Genomic DNA, 22,807 nt, shown 5'->3' with positions numbered 1-22,807 from the left:
TGACATTTTATAGCAAATGTGACTCAAACATACTAAAATAGTGCATTTGTTGAGTTGTTGACTATTTTCACTTGTGGATTAATACACATTTGGTGCTCAAGGGAGTATCAGCAGGACAATGTATATTGGATTAACTCAAATTAACGACAGTGCCCAGCTTCAAGCTGTTTCAAGAAACATGTCATTAGAGCAGCAGTGGGGTTTATTTGTGTATTTTTAATAGTATAATATAATAATATAATATATTTGTTATTAGTGTGAATTCTTTGTAGGTTTTGCTGTTAACATAGGATTTGTTGACAATAATGACAATAAAAAATAACACCAGCCTTATTCTTTAACTTGTTATTGTTGTGTTTTGTGTTGCTAGAGGTCACACACCAGCAGAATCAGACTATCAGTTACTAGAAGTGGCGCGCAGGTTGGATATGTATGGGATTCGTCTCCACCCTGCCAAGGATCGTGAAGGCACGAGGCTAGCCCTGGCTGTGGCGCACGCTGGTGTCCTGGTTATTCAGGTCAGTCACACTAGTTTGTAAGTAATGCTGATGCTTGTTGTAAGAAGTCGTCTGCGTGCTACAGATTTGACTATGAAAATTTGTAGGTTGAATTTTGCATTTGGTCATTTCTGGTTGCAAGTTCATTTCAGTAGATGTGTTTGGTGGTAAAAATGTTGTATATCCTCAGCTTGAGGTTAATCACGTTTTTCATCACTGCAGGGACAAACAAAAATTAACGCCTTCAACTGGTCTAAAGTGCGTAAACTGAGCTTCAAGAGGAAACGTTTCCTCATCAAGCTGAGGCCAGATCTAAATGTACGTCATGTCCCTGAAACACGCTATGTAAAATACAAAACCCATCAGTATTTGGTGGTGTAAGTTATGTTGTTATGTGTCGCGCAGAGTTCGTGTCAGGACACTCTGGAGTTTCTGATGGCCAGCAGAGACTGCTGTAAAGTCTTCTGGAAGATCTGTGTCGAATACCATGCCTTCTTCCGCCTCTTCGAGGAACCTAAGCCCAAGCCCAAGCCTGTGCTCTTCACGCGAGGCTCTTCCTTCAGATTCAGGTAGAGGGAGTTTCTCAGCTCACACAGTGGGGTCTCCCCATCACTTAACAGTCTACTACAACTCTCCCAGAATATCTCATTACTATCCCTCCTGTACTTGTCTCTGCAGCGGTCGCACACAGAAGCAGGTGATTGATTATGTGAGGGAGTCTGAGTTTAAAAAGATCCCGTTTGAAAGGTAAAGGCTGCAGACATGTTTGACATGTTTGGTCTGGGCGAGGGTGCTCGGATTGTATAACACTGACCTTCAACATCCTGTCTGCCAGGAAACACAGTCGGGTCCAACACAACAGCCGCCTGTCGCCGTTGCCTTCCCCATGCCACCATGAAGTGCCACAGAAGTGAGTGTCTAAACTTTTCAGTGCATCTACAGAATTTGTCATTCAAATTGAGCTTGAATATTCATAAATTCATCTCAGTGTATATCAGAGGACAGTACCCAAACTTGTGAATGACTCAATGGCCCATGTGGTCCAAGGCTGGATCAGATCTTAGCATTGTTTGCTGCAGGACAGTGCCTGATTCTGCCAAGTCATACAAACAAATGCATGTTAAACAACTTCTTTAAGCCCTATCCAAAGATTGTTTCATTCTTCTGTTTGCCTTACCTTTGGTTCCAAGTTGCACCTTGGGTCCTTCGACCCCAGCATACCTACTTGCGGGTCTAGTTTACACCTATGTTTACATCGGCTAGGATTTTATTCCTTTCCTGCCTTTTGCTTGAGGATTGCTATATTTATTGGCATATTGCCACCACTATCAATCGGCAAAACTCACAGGAGTGTGTGTATACATATGCATGTACATGTGCATCCTCTGCTCATGCTAATAGGGTACAAGAAACAATCCTGCTCATCAAAACAGTACCACATGGCCCCACAGGTGATCAAAAAATCCACAGGTTACCTTCAAATCAGACAGAATTAATTAAATGTATTGTTAGTATTAATAATCACATTAAACATAGTCATAAATAAATTGTACTCTTGAAAGGCTTTAATCCTCTGCCTCTGTCTCTCTTTGTCAGAGCGGTGATCCCAGAGTAGACTCTCCTCCCCGGCGTCATTGGAAGGAGTCCGTGTTGGTGAGTGTAGAAGACCCGCCGGTCTCGAGGACAACGAGGGCGAGCCCGTCTCACCAGAGAAACGGCCATGACGACAGAACGGGGTCTGTGTCCCGGGCCGAGGAGACAAGAAGCTCAACACGGCCGACCAACCCAGAACATCTGAGTACAGGTCCAGCATCTCGGCCTGCTAAAGGCAGCAGCTCTTCCATCTCCTACATTGACTGCAATAATGTAGATAGGGAATATAACATGGGCAGGGACCAGGCTATAAGACTGAATCACAATTACAGAGAGCAGGCCGTGTTCCACTGTGGGTCTGGCTCTGGGAGCATAAATAGGGCTCTGCAGGCGCAGCAGGAGCACTCTCTTGGTAGGATGCGGTACAGGGAGTCCCCTTCCTCTTCTAAGCAATTGCTCAACACAAGCCATGACTTGGACGGGTCTCCCAAGCAGTTGTACCAAAAGGTTGACCAAAGTCCTATCCGTGGCACTATGGCAGACATCAGCGGCAATAATAGAGACAGGCATAGCAGCTGCCCTCCCACAGTCCTGCATATGGGTTCAGGGAGTGTCTGTCCTGCTGTGGACAGCTCCCATCAATCAAGCGCCCTCGGTCACGCTGAACAGAATGGTTACAGCTCTACTCCCGCTCACTTTGGTGAGGGCAGATTCTCCTTTATCCCAAGCCACTTTCCTCGCATACAAAAGCCCGAAAAAGCGCGTCACCACTCTGACACAGACCCAAACCAGGGAACATCCCCCCCAGGGCAGGAATCACGTCCTGTCCTGTCTCGGGCTGAACGTATGGCTGCGCTTGAGCGTCGCATGGTGGCCAACGGCCTCTCTGCAGCGGGCAGGTCCAGGCCCAGTCTGGGGCAGAAACGCTTAGGGCAGGCTGGTGTCACACATGTGGGACCGGTTCAGATGAATGACTGCTCCGCCACCAGTGGTTCAGAATCTAGTGAGTCTGACGCGGAGACTAACCGGGGCAACTGTAGCAGTCCCCTGATGCCTGGTAATCCAGTGGAGGCCAACTCGACTTCCGCTATACCTAGGAACAAGTTTTCCTTTGGCAGCCTTCAGCTGGACGAGGAGGCAGATGAGGATGGATGCCATGCCTTCAGTGATGAGGATGGCGGACAGATTTTCAGCTGCTAGTGCGCAGAGAGCTTCAAACCATCTCCATGGGAGAGTTAAAATGGTTTAGTTTGGGTCCAGAGAGTGTAAGAAAAGCAGCATTATATGGGTGACAGATTATTTCTGTCAGAGGACAACTCAAATCCGAAAACACTCCATGGTCACGTTAGTCTTCTTAAGCACAGCGCTACCTACTAGAAGCACTTTCTGAGCCCTGCATCAGTGTCTCCTTCATCGGGAGGCGCTTCCCTTTGCAATATTTCTTGAAGGAAGGAATCTGTTCGGGGGGTTGTTGTTTGTTACATGGAGGGGGTTTATCTTTCAACCTCTGAGTTTTTTGATTATATACACGTCCCTGCAGAAATACAGTGCCATGTTAGGATTTATAGCTACTGAATAGCTACTAATTAATAAAAACTACAGAGAATTAGTGGCTTTGTTCGTGTCCATTTTAAACTTGAGAATGATCATATTTTATTGTTACAGTTGCACTTTTTCTCATGTCTCATTCATTGGACGTTTTAGAACAAAATCTACATCAGTGTGAGTCGTTGAAAGCTCGGTTCTCTGTCTCAGATGCCTTATGACTTCCTATAGGGAAACACATATCATATCATTATTGTCCATAGACATTTCTGTTTTCTGTTAGACTGATTACGGTGGCAACATTTTATACAGTGTTCTGAATTACAATCTTTGTACTCAGTATTCATCTATTGTGTAGTCTTAAGACCAGTGGATGTATTACTGTGGTTGTAATTGTTGACATTGTAGGAATTTGATTTATTGATACTCTTGATGCTGCATCTGGCTTGTGATTGTTGTGAGAGTAGCAAGTTCTGTCTGAAGTGTTTGGTGTCGGAGTGGAAACCAATTAATATACTGCAAATGCCACTTTGAACATCTGATTGGTATTCAATATTGTTTATGTTTACATAACCTTCTTCTCTTTTCTAACTCGAAACAGAAACTTCCACTTACCTGTCATGTTTTATTTACAAAGGCGGCAGGAATCGGTAAGAAATATTACAAGAGGAGTGAATATAGCCTATAATATTCTTGTGAATATTGTCTAATAGCGTTAGAAAGACCAGCAGTGGTTTGATCAGGCTGAGATGAAGGTAAATGTTTGTTGCAGTGATAGTTTAACCACTCCACAACAGTTTATGGCTCTTATTCACTCACTATTGACATCCCCCTCTGCACTTGACTCGAGTATCTCTGACAGTAATTTGGTATCAAGCTAAGTCCTCCAACAGCTGTGGTGTCTACAAAATCCTCTAGTTTCCAAGGATTGCAAAGTTCTTAATCTTCTTAACAAAATGGCACTGCAGTTTTATTTTTATTTTTTTGTCACCTTTTCAGTTCTTTGCACTTCTGCCCTCATGTTTATTTGTGTTGTTTGAGAATGTGATGACCTTTATATCACTTGTCCATTCTTTCTTTTCTTTCTTTTTCTTTATCCGATATCAGCATCTGTCTGTCGGCATGCAACTGTCCATATGTTTTCTGTTTCTATTTTCCCAGCTGTGACTGCACGTAAAACCTGTTTTGTCATTCACTACAGTTTGTGTGGTTAAAAAAGAGGGTGAGATTACCAGTTTCTGGGTCCTTCTCTCTGCAGTGATCCAGCTAACGGTTGATTATTCCAGAGCAGATAGATCGTCGGGTTAAGGATGACAGGAGCGTGGGAATATGCAGGGAAAATAGAAGCAGGTTTTAGTAACTGTGTACGTGTGAAAGGCAGTTTAAGGGCAACACCTCAAAGCACAGAGTCTCTTGGCTCATCCATCACTGTCGACTGCTGTTGCGGTGCTCCCTGACATTTTAGCATTGACGTCGAGCAGCATAGTGAGAATTTGTGGATTTATTTGGATCAGTGTCTATTCTTTATTAGCAGAAATGTTTGGATCTTTGAGTTATTTGATATTTCATCATTGCTCATTCCCAAGTCTTCGGTTATTTAACATGAACATGATAACATTTCCACCAGAATAGACACCCCAGTAGTCTAAAGGTTAAGGCGCATAGCACAACGACCCCAGATCTTTGTTGCATCCCTTGTTCCTGTCTGCCTTTATACTATCATCTATCCAATAATGGCAAAAAAAAAGAAAAAATGTTTCGAAGCGCTGTCATGTCTATGTAGAATAAACAAAAAATTAAAAAGGAGACGGCAGTGTGCTGTTTGTGCAGATTATTGCCCAGCTCTTGCAAAAAAAAAAGTTTTAAAGCTGCATGACATAGATTAGTACAACACTATAAAATCTACAAAAAGATGTGTTTATTTCTGTGAGTTACTGGATCACTGCAGTGTGAGGGGAACCCTCTCTGGCGCGCAAAGCTCTCCCATAGACCTGGAATGACACTCAACGTACAAAGATGTGATTTGGAGCAGATAGAAAATGCCAGTCTGCACATTTAACTGCAAACTGTCTAACATCTGTTGGTTTGTTTTTTTCAACCACTGGTGTCCATCAGGGTATGTTTCCAATGCAATACTGCACTTAACTGGGAACGAGGTGTGGTACACGTCATGCTGTTTGGCCCTGGCTGCTCTCTGCATGTACTGTTTTTACTGTAATATAAAGGTAGTGCTCTCAGTCACATCACTGTAATTTCATAATTTAGTATAACAGACTGGACAATGTTATGTTAGAGCAGATTTTAAGACTAAGATAGGGACTGAATTTTAAACAGCGTTTATTTTTTACTGCTCACTGTGTCACTATTACAAGTAAATTGATGTGAAACTGACTTCTCATCATGAACTGAATAATGTATGCTTCCTCATTACCAACTGACTTTTTCAGTACAGCAATAACAAAATTATGAAAAAAAAATGTCACGAGGCTGTTTAGTCAAAACCTTAACATTCATAAACATCTGTTTTATTCTGAAGAGTAGGTAAGGCCCAGAAGACTGCATGAATTCATACTTTTTTTTACACTGTCCCTTCTGTCTCTCATTTACTCCCTCCTTCCCTGCCTTTGCCCTTTTGTATGCTGCTTCTCTCAATTTACATTAATTTAACAATGTATACATATGTTATTTTAGAGTGAATAAAGTTACTCTTAATGAAGTGAGGTTTCCCGAATCTTCTTTTTGAGACCCCAGAAGTTGGTGTATTCTCCCTGTAGTTTTGTAGTGTTGGTTGGTGATTGTCTGTGTATATTCTGTAGTTTCTTTGCGCTCTCATGCGTAGCGGTCTTGTAGATAGTACACTATGGTAGATAGTCCACTCCTTCCCTCTGTGGAGTTTATAGTAAATCCTTCCCAGAGTTGTGCTGGTGTGTTGAGCCAGATGCAGTGTTGCACTGGTTTGTGTTCATGTTATTGTTGTTTATGTGTCGACACTACCGTACAGCAGAGAGAGGTGGGCAAGTAAGCATCGTCGGTGTAGATGACACACTAACTAAGCTATTCCTTTTGATCATCCTGCAGTATGTGTCTCAGCTCACATATTGATTGACGTGGCACAAAGACTACCTGTCTGGACTGTAGAGTGAGTCATGACTGATATTTCACTTTCTGCAGGCAGATCTCACATCTAGACCATATGTCTATATATTCTGTTTTTCTGTGTCGCCGAAGAAGACTCAAGACTCAAATACTTGAGATAGTTTGGTACATCCTGCATAATTTCCCAATGAGTGATATTTGCTATGTTGGATTATGAATTGAAGGCTGGAAAATATTATTAAAATGTCACTAGAATGTAGAGTGTAGAACGATTATTTTCATCATCAATTAATCTGCCGATTATATTCTCGATTCATCTAATAAATGTTTAGTCTACATAAATGTAGTACAAGTTGGTTTTTCAAATGTCATGTAATGTCCAACCAACAGTCCAAAATCCAAAGATATTCAGTTTACAATGATATAAAACAGAAAAGCAACAAGTCCTCACATTTGAGGATCTGGAACCGGAGAAATGTGCTGCTTAAAAAATGACTGAATAATTAGATTTTCAAAATAGTTGCTGACTAATCTGCAACTATTTTGAAAATAATCTTTCTGTCAATCAACTAATCAATTATATGACTAATCATCTACTTTTCTGTAACTTATTATATCCCTAACTTCACATGTTATCCCATCTGAGGATGCAAATACTAATAATCTTTTTTGCCCACATTTCCTGTTTGGTTTTTGTGTATATTTAAATCACTCACTTCTGCATTTTCTCCCCTCACTTGGGTTGCTTTAATGACCCCGTGCAGGAGTTCTGCCCAACAGCCCACGCCTGTCTGCGTCCTCTGGCCACTCCCATGGCATGGTCAATGGTCAGAAGTCACTGGAGCTGTGCAGTCACAGTCCTAACGGCCGACAACCTTCCCCCCTCACCAGCCCGCTGCTCAACGACGCTGGCAGCATTCGCACTGACGATGAAGATGAGGTGCGGAGGAAGGTTTGTGATTTAATGTGGAGCTTTTATAATAACTCAGCTAAGTGGCTTCATTGCATCAGTGTTTTTTTTCTTTTCTAAACATGCGCTTCAAATCCACTGTCACATACTCAAAATGGCATTGGACCTAGAATACCTTAATAATTCTCCACATGGACTGAGGACTGAGTATTTTCCTGCACATCTACTCCAAGAAATAGGTTAGTCAGGCAATGAAGCTAACGAGGCACCAAACAGGGGTTGTTCTTCCTCACGCTCTTCTCTCTGTTGTGATGCCTTTGCAGAGGTTCCCAACAGATCGGGCCTACTTCATCGCCAAGGAGCTGCTGACCACCGAAAGGACGTATCTGAAGGACCTGGAGGTGGTGACTGTGGTAGGAAAAGCCAAGCGCGCTCGCCAACACGCTGCTCCACTGTTTGTTTTCTCCTGGACTGTCCTCTGGGGAGAAAACATTGATTATTCCGGTTAGCTGCTCCATTGCAGAGCGCCCGCCAAAACACAGAGTCAGGCAGTGACACAGGGATATTTTGGCAGATGCAATGTCATTTTTTATTCACCCCCTACACTCCGAGGTCTGAAATGCATTTATCTGTCTCACTCAAGACTGTGAATACTAAACTGTGTCCCTATTTCGGTCCTGTTGCTTTACATTTCACTGGTATATGGACACAATTTTGTTGGATAATATCTCAAAGGAAAGGCAGCAGAAAACAGGATATTAAACACGCAGCTGCTTCAACAGCAAACAAGTAAGAGGATGTTCGTACATGGCTGCAATGAAGCGCTGCTGTTGTCTGATTCAATACACACATAGGGAGAAAATGCATCTCTCCTTTTCACTGGCGTTTTTTTAAAGCCTTTCACACATCTTATAAATATTTGGGTTGGCTCGTGTCCTCGTTTTTTCTCGCTGTGTGTGTGTGTGTGTGTGTGTATGCTGTCCCTCTTACCCCCTCTCTTCCCTTACGCTGGTTGGTGCTGCTGTTTGGGGTGAAGTCATCTGAACAACAGCTGGCGCTTCTTCTCAAGCCCTTCTAGAAACACTGGCATTTCCTAAAGTCCACTTTCCTTTCCCATCACGTCAGCGACATTAAGTTATTTTCTGTCCACTGTGGCCAAACACGAAACATTGGACGTTTGACTTCAACCTGACTTAATGGAACGATAGTGTTAAGAATGATTGGCTATTGATTCCTCCATTCATCCTTGGGCAATTAAAGGATTCAGGGGTTGTCACAAGACTGAATTGCAACAGCAGACAGTAGTATCCTGGGAATATCTGTATTAAAACCAGGCCACCTTGATTCACCCCATGTCATGGAGGGAGAACCCCCTCCAATCAAGAATGTGTTTTGCTTAATTTTACTTAACTTTACATGCATGTTTGAACTCTGCTGTGCAGAGATATTCTGGATTTTTCAATGAGGGACAACGATCAGACGTCATTTTACGAATGATCATCTCTGAGTGTTTATATGTCTTAAAACATGTCTGTCCTTGTAAATTGTATCATGCTTCATACCACATTTTATTGCTTAAACGCTGACGCAGGTGTGTATTTTTGAACCCAGTCTTTCCAGAGCGCTGTAGGACAAGATGAGGCGACTCCAGAGTCTCTGAAGAACACCGTCTTCTCCACCTTCGAGCCACTGCACAAGTTTCACACAGGTTTTCTCAAAGAGGTGGAGCAGAGGCTGGCCCTGTGGTGAGGCTCATTTCACTTCCAGACTCCGAAAAAGTCCCTGCAGGGTCAAGAACATTCCAGTGATGTGGTGCTTTGGTTTTAGTCCAATTTCTAACAACTTCTAGCCCTCTATTTAATGAAAATTATTTTATTTATTGGCATTTGGTCTGAGAGGGCGGCCCAGTCCCTACAGATGACCCGAGGAGCAGTTGTCTCCATGGCAACAGTCAGACTGCACCATGGCTGGCCCTTTCTTGCCTGTGGGTTTCTGCTGTCTGATTATGTTGTGCTTTATCTAACACACACTGAACCCAACACACACTGAACCCTACACACACACACACACACACACACACACACACAGAAAGTGATGCATAAAGACCGTCAGCCTGTCAGAATTAACAGCCATTAACTGCAACCATAGACAAAGTATTTTTATTCCCATTTAGGCATCGTTAGAACTCCAAAAGCTGAGCGTGATATTACAGGCAACTCTGCTGATAAGAACCACATTTAAATGTGTATGCAAATTATCTAGCACAACGTGTATCTTTTTTTCAGCTTTGCATATTCAGATACTATACTAGAGATGTACCTTTTGTCGGTGTGGCCATGATTAGAAAGCTGTCTGCTTTAGATTAAGAAGGATGTGTTTTACAGAATGGATATTTTTCCATAAAATGACTGAATGAATCCAGAAATGGCAGCCCCATGCACCCCCTATGGGAAAAGTCATGCTCAAGGGAGACACCTGCTGGAAGTTTAGAGAGCCCAGTTCAAAGTTTCAAGTGTTAAGTGCTTATGTGTAGAGTCAATTAATGAACTGTCTACAATGGCTCCGTTATGTTTTAGAGATAAAAACTTATCTGTTTTAGGGAAGGACGCTCCAATGCTCACATAAAAGGAGACTCCCAGCGCATTGGAGATGTCATGCTGAAGAACCTTCAAGCGTTGAAGGTGAGGCACCACTCTGTGTCAAACTCTTAAATATGTGTAATTACAGTAATGAATGAATATTAATTTATGTGTGCCATACTCCAACTTTGTCCGTAGCCCCTGACAGCAAACCTGCATAAGCAGTCTGAAGTCCTGTTGGAGCTGGAGAAGGCGTGCAGGGCATCCCGCAGGTTGGAGGGTCTCTGCAGGGACTTTGAGCTGCAAAAGGTCTGCTATGTGCCCCTCAATGTCTTCATTCTGCGGCCTCTGCACCGCCTCAATCACTACAAGCAGATCCTGGAGCGCCTGTGCAAACACTACCCAGCTACTCATGTGGATTTCAGGGACTGCAGAGGTACTACACTCAGACCACTGTGTGTATAGAGGCACATTTAGGTCTTATGGTGTTGTAGAATAATAATAATCTCTTATCTCTGGTTGGTCTGTAGCTGCTCTGGCAGATGTGTCTGAGGTGGTGGAGCAGCTCCAGGGAAGCCTAATCAAGATGGAGAACTTCCAGAAGCTGCTGGAGCTGAAGAAGGATTTGATCGGCGTTGACAATCTTGTTGTTCCTGGTCGGGTGAGTTTAATGCTTGAAAAAATGGACTGGAAAAGGTTTGAATTCTCGATGTGACTTCCAAAGATCTACTGACACCCTGTATAGTATGTTTCTATTAAATGATACATTTTTTTTCTTTCTTTTTTTTCTTTCCCCCTCTCAGGAGTTCATCAGGTTAGGCTGCCTCAGCAAACTGTCTGGAAAAGGCCTACAGCAACGGATGTTTTTCCTGGTAACACCCACTTTCTGAGATTAAGCCATATCAGTAATCTAATTATTAAGTCGAGTGATCTCAGTGGAAAAATAATCATGCTTTTATCCTTTCCAACTATACAATATTCAGATGGTGTTGGCAGATGCCATGCAACTACAGCAAGTTATTTTTGGGAAAAATCCCACATGTTGCTCAGAACTAATGGCGTGCAGGTGTTTTGCACATGCACAAACTATAACTTTGATAAACAAGGCATTAAAAAATGTAGATGTGGTTAAGGTGGAGCCTTGGGCTGTAGGATAATTAAAATGTGCTGTTCATTTGTTTATTGTCTCTTGACTATTATTCTGCAACATTGTCAGTCAAGTTTATAATTTCAACGTCTAGTTTTATTGGATTATATACATTTAGTTTAGTCATTTAAAGAAAACACAGACTCATTTGAAAGATTGTTTATCCCCCCCCCCCCCCCCCCCACCTCCGCCTCTTTGCCACGCTGACGACAGTTCAACGACGTCATTTTGTACACGAGTCGAGGGATGACAGCAACCAATCAGTTCAAAATGCATGGCCAGCTGCCGCTCCATGGCATGACAGTAAGTCCCTTTTTCTCTCAATTGAACACAAAGTGCTTTAAACGGCTATCACCAGTTTGTCATTACTGCAAATAATTCATCTCAAACAGCTGAACTGCAGCTTTTTCAACGTCTTTCCCCACCCCAACACATACACGCACACAGTCACACGCACACTTAGAGGACAGCTACACACGTCCTTCTCTCTCACTTTCTTTTCATCATCCCTCCCTCCGTCTCTCTCTTTCTGTCTATTTTGGTCGTTGCTGTCCCAGATAGCTCTGTTCTCTAATGTTTTTTTCCCCGTGTTCTCCTACCAGATCAGAGAGAGTGAAGACGAGTGGGGTGTGCCTCACGCTTTCACATTGGTTGGACAGCAGCAGTCGGTGGTGGTAGCAGCAAGGTGAGAAACGGTGGTTGTCAGCACATAGACACATTGTGCCTGGCACCTAAAATTAGCCCGGCGTGGCTGTGTGCGTTTTTAGTCTTTTGGAGCGTCCTGATTTTGGCGTGGAGACATTTGAGAGTTGTTACATGAACTCTTGTCACATGCAGTTCCCACAAATAATGACAAACTTGTTGAAAAACAACGACATATACATGTCAGAAAAGGTGCCATTTCCGCCGGGTATGTCCTGTTTTTGTCACCCTGACTTTACAGTTTCACTTTAAGTTTACTTACTGACATCTTGTCCAGCTTCTGTCCTCCCGATAAGAAAAGAGAGGAGCTGATAAAAATGTTAATATGCATACATCTAGGTCACTTTCAATTATTACTTTGAGCTCCCAGCAACTAAGCTTCATGGGCAGGGTCAATGTTTTTACTTTGCCCTGGGTTTTGCCTTTCAGACTACATAGAGTCCCCCTCTGATTGGTGGATGTTGTACCTGCACCATGAGAGTGCTGCATCACCATAGATAGATTAGATACAGATTATATTTTTCACATATGCAGAATTGCTGTTTCCTCGCTTCAGCAACTCATGACATGTAATCACACTTTTTAGTCACCGAAAAACTAAATTATAAAGGGGTTTAAATGAATCAATAAATGCAGGAAACAAGATACACATCTTTTTTTTTGGAGAGTGGTTAATGTTGTCCTTTTTTTTCCACAAAAAAGACAAAAATAACCACTTTCCTGCCCTCAATCTAACATTTTGCTGATCCAATTTCCATGAATATGCAGATGGTGGCTTAGTGTCCCTTTTTAAAGGAAAATTTGGCAGGACACCTGGACTAACATGGATCCAATTTGCGACATTCTGTTTAATTGGACTATTTCTAACCACCAGGCCTACCTGCTGTGATTAATGATGGGACATGCTGAGCACTTTATCCGTTTGTATGTTTTTCACTCTAGTTCACTAACAGAGATGGAGAAATGGATGGAGGACATAAAAATGGCGATAGAGATGGTGAAAACCAGCAATGGGCCTTCATCTGACCTTCTGACCAGCAATCTGATAGACAACAGTAAGTTCCTACATAAACATACAGTTAGTAAATGTAGACTACAGTTTGTAAGTGAACAATAAACAGTGTCTATACAGTTAACTGGCAGAAAATACTGACTTTGAGTAAAAATCCACAGACTGAAATCCCAGCTACACGAGACTGTTTGACTTGTGAATGATCTGACCTGATCTGTGTTTTAGCACCCTTCTTCCCTCATCACCCTGCTCATTATTTAGCAGTAACAACCTCCTGACTTTCCCAGAATGCCCTGAGGACTCCTCGGTGGAGGCGGAGTCCGAGGACGACATAACAGCGTCGCGCACCTCGCTGGAGAGGCCTGCCCCTCACCGTGGTAACACCATGGTGCACGTGTGCTGGCACAGGAACACCAGCGTTTCCATGGTGGACTTTAGCATAGCTGTAGAGGTACCGGCCAAACCTCAGCACTCAACCTCAGACCTGCCCCTCCCCTCCTGCCTCACTGTTTTCTTTCTCTGTGTCTGAGTGTTTACTGTATCTTAATTCACTTTGATTATCTCTCAGTGGGAACAGTATCCTCCTGTGCTGCACTCCATCGTCTACACTATTTCTTACTATGCTAAAGAACACATTTTTGTTATTGTGACCTAATGAACTGAAATAATATAAATAAAAATACCTATATAATACTCATCAGTAACTAATCATTAAAAATGATTACAGATGATCAGTAGCTCAAATTTCCTCGCTATTTTTATTTTTACTTCCAGTAACTAAGATTTTCTAACCTGTGCTCATTGCAAAAGGATTTTGTTTGCTGTTGCTTTAAGAAATCAACTACTTTTGCATATGTAGGGACATAAGAAATCTATGAAAAGCCTCCCTGTGAGTTTTGTCTACATTCATTGTTACTCACCTACAACTGATTTATTTTAGCCACTTTGAGACAGTGGATACCAGTTGTAAACACAACATGTCATCACCTTGAAGTCCGTGAGTCGATATGGCTTGAACCTATTAGCACTCATATTAGGAAACATTAGCATTAATTTGGAGTCGTGTTTCTGGCCACCCGACGAATGTAAGTTCAATATTCACTCTGTTTTTAGTCTCCACAACTCCTGAGAGAAATATGTCTGGCTCATTAGCTGCTAAATGCTGCACTGTGTTTTTCAGCTAGTCGCTAACTGTGTCTGTCTGCAGTCTGGTGCTGAGCAGGTAGAGTATAGTGGGTTTTTAAAGCTTTTTCACTGACAACAGCTGCCTGCTGAAACTGAATGTGATGATATGAGAGTGGTGAGACTGAACCAAAACAGTAAAGCTGCGGGACGGACAGTTAAACAATGAGCAGAAACTTAGTAAATCCGAGGGGAGCTGCCAGTTCTGGTAATAAGTCTCTGTAGGTTCAACAGTAGTAGTGAGACCTTTACTATTTTCACAGTGTTTTCACATTGACATTTTTTGCATTATTATAAAAATAACAATTATACCCATTAAAAACATTTAAAATCATATATTGTTTACATCTATGTTTGCTAGCTAATATTATTCTTCTCCAGGGCCTTTGTTGGTGCATTGCTGTGTTTCTTTGTGCATTACTGGAATAGAATAAAAACCAATAGCACGAATATATACGAATGTGAATCCTCCTACACATGCACAATACAAACAAAACAGGTCTGCTCTTTTTAAAAAAAATATATTTTTGCACACAAACTGTTGAAAACGGAAAATGATGAGCCTCAGGGATTTTGCACCAGTAGCTATTTTATATCACGTATATGTTTACCATAAGTAATTGTATGTTAAAGCTTTTATTTGCTCTGTTTGCAGCCTCAGTGAGGATACTGTTTCCTTTCCTCTTTTGGCAGTAGCCTGCGTGACGTCCTTTATCTAAACTCAAAACTCTTTCCTGTGTGGTTCTGTCCTTTTTCTCCTCCCCTGGCACTTGAAATCTCTGACCGTATATAGAGAGAGAGCATTACGTAGATGTGCTAAACATCCTCATCTCACACTAACAGAGCTGATCCTGTTTTGGGAGGTAGCGTCTCTACAACCCACCTGTGCCCTGATCTAGTTCTGCTCTTCCTCTGTAGTTATAACAACGTCCTTTTCACAGCTTTGCCTGGAAACACCGTCGGCCTTCGTGTTTATCCCTGCCACTGCATGCCTGTGTTTCACCTACTCAGTCTCTGTGTTTCTGTCCTTCCCTCCCTGTCTGTTTTTTTTTCTCTCTCTGTCTCTCTCTCTCTTTTCCCCATGCGTCTGTGCGTTCCTCCGTGGTAGAGGACCCTAGTCCAGTCAGTGAGAATAAGGCCCCCCTGGTGGGGCCCCCCAGTGGCCAGGGACCAGTGCCTCTGTCTGTTATCTGCTGGTACCGTGTTCAAAGCCTCTCCTTTAGTGAATCCTGCAGGAGTCTAGAGGTAAAGGAGCCAGGCAGACAGGAGAGGCCCTGTGTATGTGTTTACTTGAACTGCACCATAGGAAGAAGGCTTTGTAGAAAAAAAACTATGGAATAGAAGTTGCTGGGGTGCCTCATATTATACAGATCAGTGACACATTGGTTGGTTTTACAGAAACTTGTGATTTACAGTTGAAAATCCAAAATGAAATTCACAATAGAAGTATGATCACCATTAAATATAATAACAAACACATAACAAATGACCCAAAAACTATTCTCAGCTAAGCTTCTGTTTTGTAGTTACTTTATCTTATACACTATTACAAGTTCTTAGCAGCAGTAGATTTACAGATCATTTGGAAGTACAAAATAAGCACAGAAGTTAATGCAGGCTGTATTCTATATTTTTCATTATTGTCAACAAATGCCATGAAAGGCCACAATCAGCAATGTGTTAGTCTGTCTCTCAATTAGGGCTGGGCGATATGGCCAAAAATGTTATCACTATGAAAATTTTTATTTCAATTAATATCTATAATTATCACAATAAATGTCAAATAATTATTTCTTTCAAGTTTAAAGGCAGATTTTTGCTCTTGAGTGAAGTTGAAGAAACCAGACAGTAAATTGTGGTTTAAACTATTATTTATGGTCTGAATGTGACACTTGATGCCAAAAAGTGGATCACTTAACAAATCTGAGATGGAACATTCAAAACAATAATGTTAATATCTTTTTTTCAATGATTTGTAAAATTAAGTATAATCTTCTTTCAGTCCCTTTTCCTCAACAAAATAAATATCTTAATAGAAAAATTAAGTGCAAATTCGTTTGTGATTTAAATGAATTAAATCTAACATTTATTAAAATTTATAGAACACTTGTTATATTGTTATTGGGGAAAATTATATTGCGATAATTATCATTATTGTTTTTTTGCCCAGCCCATTCATCCCTATTTAAGACACATCCTTAAAGTATATAGATATAGTATAGTAAATATAGTTTAATTTTTATAAAACCCTCAGTCATTTTTTTTAACAGCTGGGCACTGTGGTTTTTAGCAAATGTTTCTCAAACAGGAGTTAACTATGTATTTGTAGGGTACTATTTTCAGCTGTGGATTAATACATTAATACACAATACATTTGCTACACTATTGAGTATTTACAGCAGCAGGCTAGTGTATGTTCAGTTGACTCCAAAAGTGGTTATGTTATTGTAATGAATAAACACTCTCACTCAGTGCAACAGTCTGGCTCATTGATTTGTTTTACATAGTTTTTGGTTACAATGGAGGTCTGTGGCATAGAGGAATAAGATATATCAGGCTTTGGATACACAGACAGTACTTAAGTTTAATGTTGGTTTTGGGATTTTCATGGGTATTTGTTAACAATAAGAAAAATCTAAAATATCACCAGAGGTATCCTTTAATTCCATGAATCCGTCTTCCATATATCTAGTCAGAAATCTGAGAACTATAAACTACTAGTGATCTTATATAAGGTTTATAAATTTATATAGTTTTGGATTTCAAACTTGTTTTTTGTCTTTGCAGAATCAGCTATCAGGAAACTTACTGAGGAAGTTCAAGAACAGCAACGGCTGGCAGAAGCTCTGGGTGGTCTTCACCAACTTCAGCCTGTTTTTCTATAAGTCTCACCAGGTGATGAACATTACTCCTCAACTCCAGTGAACGCATTGCAGCCTCTCCTACACTCATTCCCCTTCTCACTCTGAGCCAGGCAAAGTGTTTACCCTCCTATGGGCTAAAAAGCATCACATCTCCGTGTAGAATGTCAAATATTTCTGCCATAATAGAGGTTTACAGGCTTTCCCGTGCCATTTTCACCTAACTTCTTGCTGCAGCACATTTTTATTGGCTCTCTTTGGCCTGTAGACACTGCATTTTAAATTTTATTCTACTTTATACACTTTTACTCCACTGTATTTCAGAGAAAAATGGTACTTTTTTACTACATTTATTTGACAGCTGTACCGGTTACGCTACAGATTAAGATTTTACATAAAATAACCATAACCTAATAATAGCTTTATGAAATACAGTGTAATTTTAAAGATTAAACCTGTGGTTCCCAACTATTAGCTTTTTTATCACTCAACAATAAAGCAGTGTCTAGTCTAGGCGCCTTGTTAGCAGCAGCTCCACCAAAGAGACATTTCCCCTCTAAACATTTAATTTCAATTACTATTTAAGGCTCAAAGAGGTAAAACTATCCAGTAAACAGTAAAGATTTGAGAAAAAATTAACAGATTTTGTTTTTTCCTCATTCCTCCCATCAATCATTTCTCGACTCCTCAGGTTTATACAGGGTTGGGCTGGACCACTGGACTACACTAGCTACCTGTATATAAAATACATCAAGTATTTAAAAGTAGCTCCACCTCGACCAGCTCCAACTGTAAAATGCTGCCTACACGTTGATGTATCAGTATCAACAAACTAATAATGTAAAATAATAATATCTGTCACAGGGGCCGGTGTTCAAGAACGAGTACTTTTGCATTGCTGAAATGCGGGGATTTTACTTGTAGTAGAGTATGTTATGGTTTTACATTGCTTTTTTTTTCTTTCGTTTTACCATAAGTAAAGCATCTAAAAACTTCTTTCACCACTGGATATGTTATGCATAGTTTTCTGCCGTACTGTTATGTTGGGAGTTGTTTTTCTACTTTCAACCCAAATTGTTTTTGTAATTACTCACAGACAAAAATGAAATTTTCACTTTCAATTTAAATGTTTTCCTTAGGATGACTATCCACTGGCCAGCCTTCCTCTGCTGGGTTACTCAGTCACCATCCCCTCAGAGTCTGAAAACATCCACAAGGACTACGTTTTCAAACTGCATTTCAAGTCCCATGTCTACTATTTCCGATCGGAGAGTGAATACACTTTTGAGAGGTACAGATTGTAATCATCCAGATCCACAATTTCTAAAAGTGTTTGCAGTTTTGGATGTCAGAGGACTCATTAAAAAGCCTTTCTATGCCCGCAGGTGGATGGAAGTCATCCGCAGTGCCACCGTCCCCTCCAGTGGCACTCGTGTCCTGAACAGCAAAGAGTCCCACACTCACTGAGTTGACTCACCTTGTTTCCATGCGATGTCTCCCCCGCGTGGCACCTGCCCCTCCTGTCCCCCTAGACTCTTTGCTTTTCTTCTATACACATATCTGGGACATTTGTACATGTGTCCATGCACATTTGGTGCTTTTTAATGCTTTAATGGTGACATGTCCGCTGGTTTAGACTGCATCAGAGACTGCATTTTTTGGCATTTTTACTCTCAACTCTGAAACCTCTTTTTAAGGATGTCATTTTATACTGTTTTCTAATGGTCTGAACCACTTCCTGTCTTTCTGGTTTTGGATTTTGTCATTGGTTGTTTTTACAGCAGGAACATGGCTGATAATAGATATTCAGCATTCTTTCTTAGATGGTTAAACTATCACTGCATTGTCATAACGTTATTGTCTACTTTGTCATTTTATTGAAACCTGCTGCTTTGAAAATGTCCTGCAACTTCAGTGCCAAACTGGTTTATATTAATGTCCTGGACTTTTTAAAGCTATTTTGTTACACTGGGGACGAGGAGTGTCTCCTGTACTGTATACCATGACATTTTAAATCATTTAAAACAGGCCACCCTTTAACGGTCAAAGCTCTGGTCACACCTGGCCCAGCACAATGTGTTCTCGTGATGTTAAAAGGTGATGAAAATATGAAATTATTTTGTTGTAATATTGACATAACCCTAGGGTTCATCACAATGTTGCCAGGGTTGGCTGCCATCACAGATTAATGCCAATCAAGTAAAGTAAACATCTATTTCCTGATCTTTGTTGTATGAATAGGTCTCAGACTGTTTTGCTTCTTTTTATTAACTAAAGTTCCCCTTAAGCTGTGTGAGAAAATATGAGACATGTTATGAAGGTGGGTGTAATTGAAAGCTTTAAAGACTATGTGTGAAACTAAATAGAAACTTTCAGTTCCAAGCGCCGTTGCCCTCACTGAACTAGGCTGCCTCCTGTATACAGATACCAGATCTTTTTATGGGTCTAAATGAATGGAAATATGCATTTGACAGGGTTTTGCAGTGAAGCGAATTAAATGGAAAACTTCAGTTCTGCTCAGAATTGCGCTGTTTTTTCCAGACAAGAGAGCTCTTTGGAAATGAAAGCAATAAAAAAAAACATATTCAAACTTAGATTGTGTGCACTTGTCTTTTTTTATGAGTCAGTGGCCATGTTTTTACATGGGAATATGTGCACGGTACATCTGCTGTGTGTTTCTATCTGTAACCTACAGATGGCATCATTGATCAAGATGTGTGCCATAACCACAGTGTGTATGCCGGTGGATGATAATACAAGCAATAGAAAGCAATGTTCCAGTGAGTGTACTCCTGCCAAAATAGTAATTCATGTCATTTATAAATTCTTATAAATCTGCATTTACCTCTTTGTGACAACAAGGAGGCCACTGACTGTACCAGCATGCAAAAACAATGCCAAACATTATCTAACCTGATTTCATTTCTGTTTCATTTAGACCGTCTAAAAGTCACATTCACTCTCTATTGGAAAACAGATGTGTGAGAATTATTCAGAGTATGTTGACAAAGAAGGAGAGTGATATAAACATATGGAACAAAGCAGAACAATTGAATAGCGTGTTTTAGGCACCTCTTTCTCTAATCTAAATCTACCAAAAGTGTGCGTAGATGCATGTATAAGTTCATTGGGTTTTTTATATATAACTGATCCTTCTCTCTCCCTTCTCACGTCTTCTCTTTACAACATCAAAACACTTACCTAAAGTAAAATAAAACCCATTCAAGTGTTTTTCTCCCTCTGGTATCAAAAGCTCATTTTTCGATTTAAAAAAACGTAAATATGATTCATCATTTAAATATGGTTACTCGATATTAACCCACTTTTATCTGGTTCTGTGAAAGTGAGCTCTGTGCGAGCTAAAAACGTTGTGTTTATTGAGATGCCAGGAGGGACAAAGGTAGTAACACTCTAGAAACACGTGCTCCAGAGTTGTGATTTTCCTGGTAAAGGGGAAAACAGTGATTCAGTCATTCATACAGTAAATGCTCGCTGTCCAAAAGTCCAGGCCCAGCAGCTCTCACACAGCCAGGAGTGGGCAGGACTTTTAAACCGGTAAGGGGCGGAGTGCGTCGAGGAGGCAAACAGATTATACACCTCCTGTCTAGCGTTGGACGGCCAGTGAAACACTCCTCAAGAGGATACTTTATTATGACAACAATAAATACGATGGGAGCGGGCAGAGCGCCGAAATAATGCGACACGCATTGACTTTTAAAAGTATGAGATCGAGAGATGGGAGTGAGCCAGCGTCAAACTCGTGGTGCGCACTAGCAGGGATCGGGGAAACGGATAAATCGGTGATGACTTTCCTCTAACTTATAAATGATATAACGTGTGGATTGAGCGGTCATTGATGCAAAGTGGTGCGCAACGATGGCTACACCAACGCATCCGGAGACCAGGAGATTTACCCGGGGTCTCGGTAAACCTGGTACGGCGGCTGAACTCAGGCAAAGTGTCTCTGAGGTGGTGAGGACGTCCGTGCTGATCGTAAGTACACACCTAAACGCACTCCTCCTCCTCATCCCCCTTAATACCCATCGGTCCGTGTCATCGCGTCTGTTTAAAGCTCTGTAGACTTGGGAATAACCTGCGTTTACGCACGTTTTCAGCAAAAAGTCGGCTGACTTTAGATCAGCTTGGTGGGAGCACATGTGGGCTTTCTGGATGAAAAACTGCATGTCATAGTATGTGTGCGTGACCCTGACCTACACATGTAAGAGAGAGTGTGGGGGGAGAGTGATATGGAGTGAAGGGATGAGGCAGTGTGTCTGTAACAGCAGGATATCAAAAGCTCTCACAGCTGTCTTTTGCTTGCAGTTTGTACAGAACATTAAAATATATGTAATTCAAAGTTACATATATTTATATATTCTATACATATAAGTATAAGTTAAGTTATACTTAAATAAGTAATATTTAAGTTCAAAGTTTTTGAAATCCTCCATTTTCATCCCCAGCATGTAGGCTTTCTGGGTGGAAATTGTGTAGTGAGTGACCCTGACCTACAAATGTGAGAAAGACAAATAGGTAGATTGACCTGGAATGATTAAATGAGGTTGTGTTTGTGCCACAGAAATGGGGAGATTGTGTAAAATTATAGGTGGACTATCTCTCTTGTTTGCATTTCATAGCACACTAACTTCACTTTGTGAGCTCTGTTGAAATCATGCCATGTTCCTGGAAAAACGTCAATTTTCAGGCTTTCCTGGAGAGTCGAGAGTAAAGAATCACTGCCTGATCAAGGTGTTTTGTACTGTCAATGGGAGCATCAGGTTCATAGGGATGCTGATGCACTGAGATGACATAATACCTCCTTACAAGGGAAAGCATGTGGTTTAAATTTCATGCTCCAGACACACAAAGTGTCCAGTGTCAATGCCGAAATAGACCATCCTCTTTGGAACATCTGGGCGACGAGAACCTGCAGTATACCTCCTCGGTATCAGCTTTCCATCACTTTTGTTGTGTCCGAGCGTGTTGGGTGTTTGGTGCTCCTTCTGATTGTTCCAGCTTTTCCTGGAAGAAGTTGCTAGGTAACTGAAACAGACACCATCCAGGCTCTCTGTCAGGGAAATGGAATCCTGAGTCAGGATCCCAGACATCCAACCACACCTTCGTATTATTTATTCAATCTCACTCTGGTGCACTGCCAGAGACGCCCGAGGGAGGAGAGCAGAAGGGGATACAAGTATGCATGTTGGGAAATCAACATGTTTAAGAAGGACTGAACTAACCTGTACAAACCCACGCATGGGACTTGCTGTGTTAGTATTAGCAGGCATCCAGCAGTTCATTGGGAGATAAACTTATTTGTTTATCAACTTTATTTCATTTGTTGATAAACGGGGGGGGTTTAGAAACTTTTGAATGGGGGGACCAGACTGGGGCACATTTGTAAAGGGGTAAGGGGTAGGGCAGATGTTAAAACTAACTTTTAAAGCCCTGTGTCTTGGCAATAATGAACTGTACATTATAAATAGTATACATTATTTATTTAAAATCAGATAAAGTATTTTAATCAAAATCATAATATCAATAATATCAATAAAGGGACAGATTGTGAGAAATCCTCCTGGACACAGACATGTAAAAAGCGTCCCATCCCAGCAAGACACCTTTCTCTGTGGTCATTTTGTGTCTTTTTGTTGTTGTTTCTCTTGGTGGTCATTTTGTAGTC

At 41.2% G+C, this 22,807-nt stretch overlaps 2 protein-coding genes across 4 annotated transcripts in view; both read left to right on the top strand.

Moving 5' to 3' along the window:
- The window catches only part of LOC119904136 (FERM, ARHGEF and pleckstrin domain-containing protein 1-like), a 59,015-nt gene extending 39,297 nt beyond the window's left edge, over positions 1-19,718 (top strand). The window contains 20 exon segments of the mRNA XM_038720578.1: positions 371-518; positions 720-815; positions 903-1,066; positions 1,176-1,244; positions 1,333-1,411; positions 2,094-2,301; positions 7,496-7,683; positions 7,965-8,054; positions 9,253-9,386; positions 10,241-10,322; positions 10,419-10,656; positions 10,751-10,881; positions 11,024-11,092; positions 11,581-11,670; positions 11,970-12,052; positions 13,012-13,124; positions 13,369-13,532; positions 17,051-17,158; positions 18,264-18,415; positions 18,510-19,718. Of these exon segments, the coding sequence (XP_038576506.1) occupies positions 371-518; positions 720-815; positions 903-1,066; positions 1,176-1,244; positions 1,333-1,411; positions 2,094-2,301; positions 7,496-7,683; positions 7,965-8,054; positions 9,253-9,386; positions 10,241-10,322; positions 10,419-10,656; positions 10,751-10,881; positions 11,024-11,092; positions 11,581-11,670; positions 11,970-12,052; positions 13,012-13,124; positions 13,369-13,532; positions 17,051-17,158; positions 18,264-18,415; positions 18,510-18,591 (2,488 nt within the window). The 3' untranslated portion in view covers positions 18,592-19,718.
- Positions 19,719-20,703: 985 nt separating this feature from the next.
- Positions 20,704-22,807, top strand: part of zmp:0000001200 (dedicator of cytokinesis protein 9) — an 86,996-nt gene continuing 84,892 nt past the window's right edge. For all 3 annotated transcript variants that reach the window (XM_038720575.1, XM_038720572.1, XM_038720577.1), the window contains exon 1: positions 20,704-21,117. In XM_038720575.1, the coding sequence (XP_038576503.1) occupies positions 21,001-21,117 (117 nt within the window). In that variant the 5' untranslated portion in view covers positions 20,704-21,000. The remainder of the gene's footprint in view (positions 21,118-22,807) is intronic.

This window comes from Micropterus salmoides, unplaced genomic scaffold, assembly GCF_014851395.1.
Source record: "Micropterus salmoides isolate LMB-PRFRI ecotype aquatic unplaced genomic scaffold, ASM1485139v1 Ms_hic_scaffold_15, whole genome shotgun sequence".
In the NCBI taxonomy this organism is placed as follows: Eukaryota; Metazoa; Chordata; class Actinopteri; order Centrarchiformes; family Centrarchidae; genus Micropterus; species Micropterus salmoides.
Note: the sequence above shows the minus strand (reverse complement) of the source record. Positions and strands in the feature narration are given on the sequence as shown.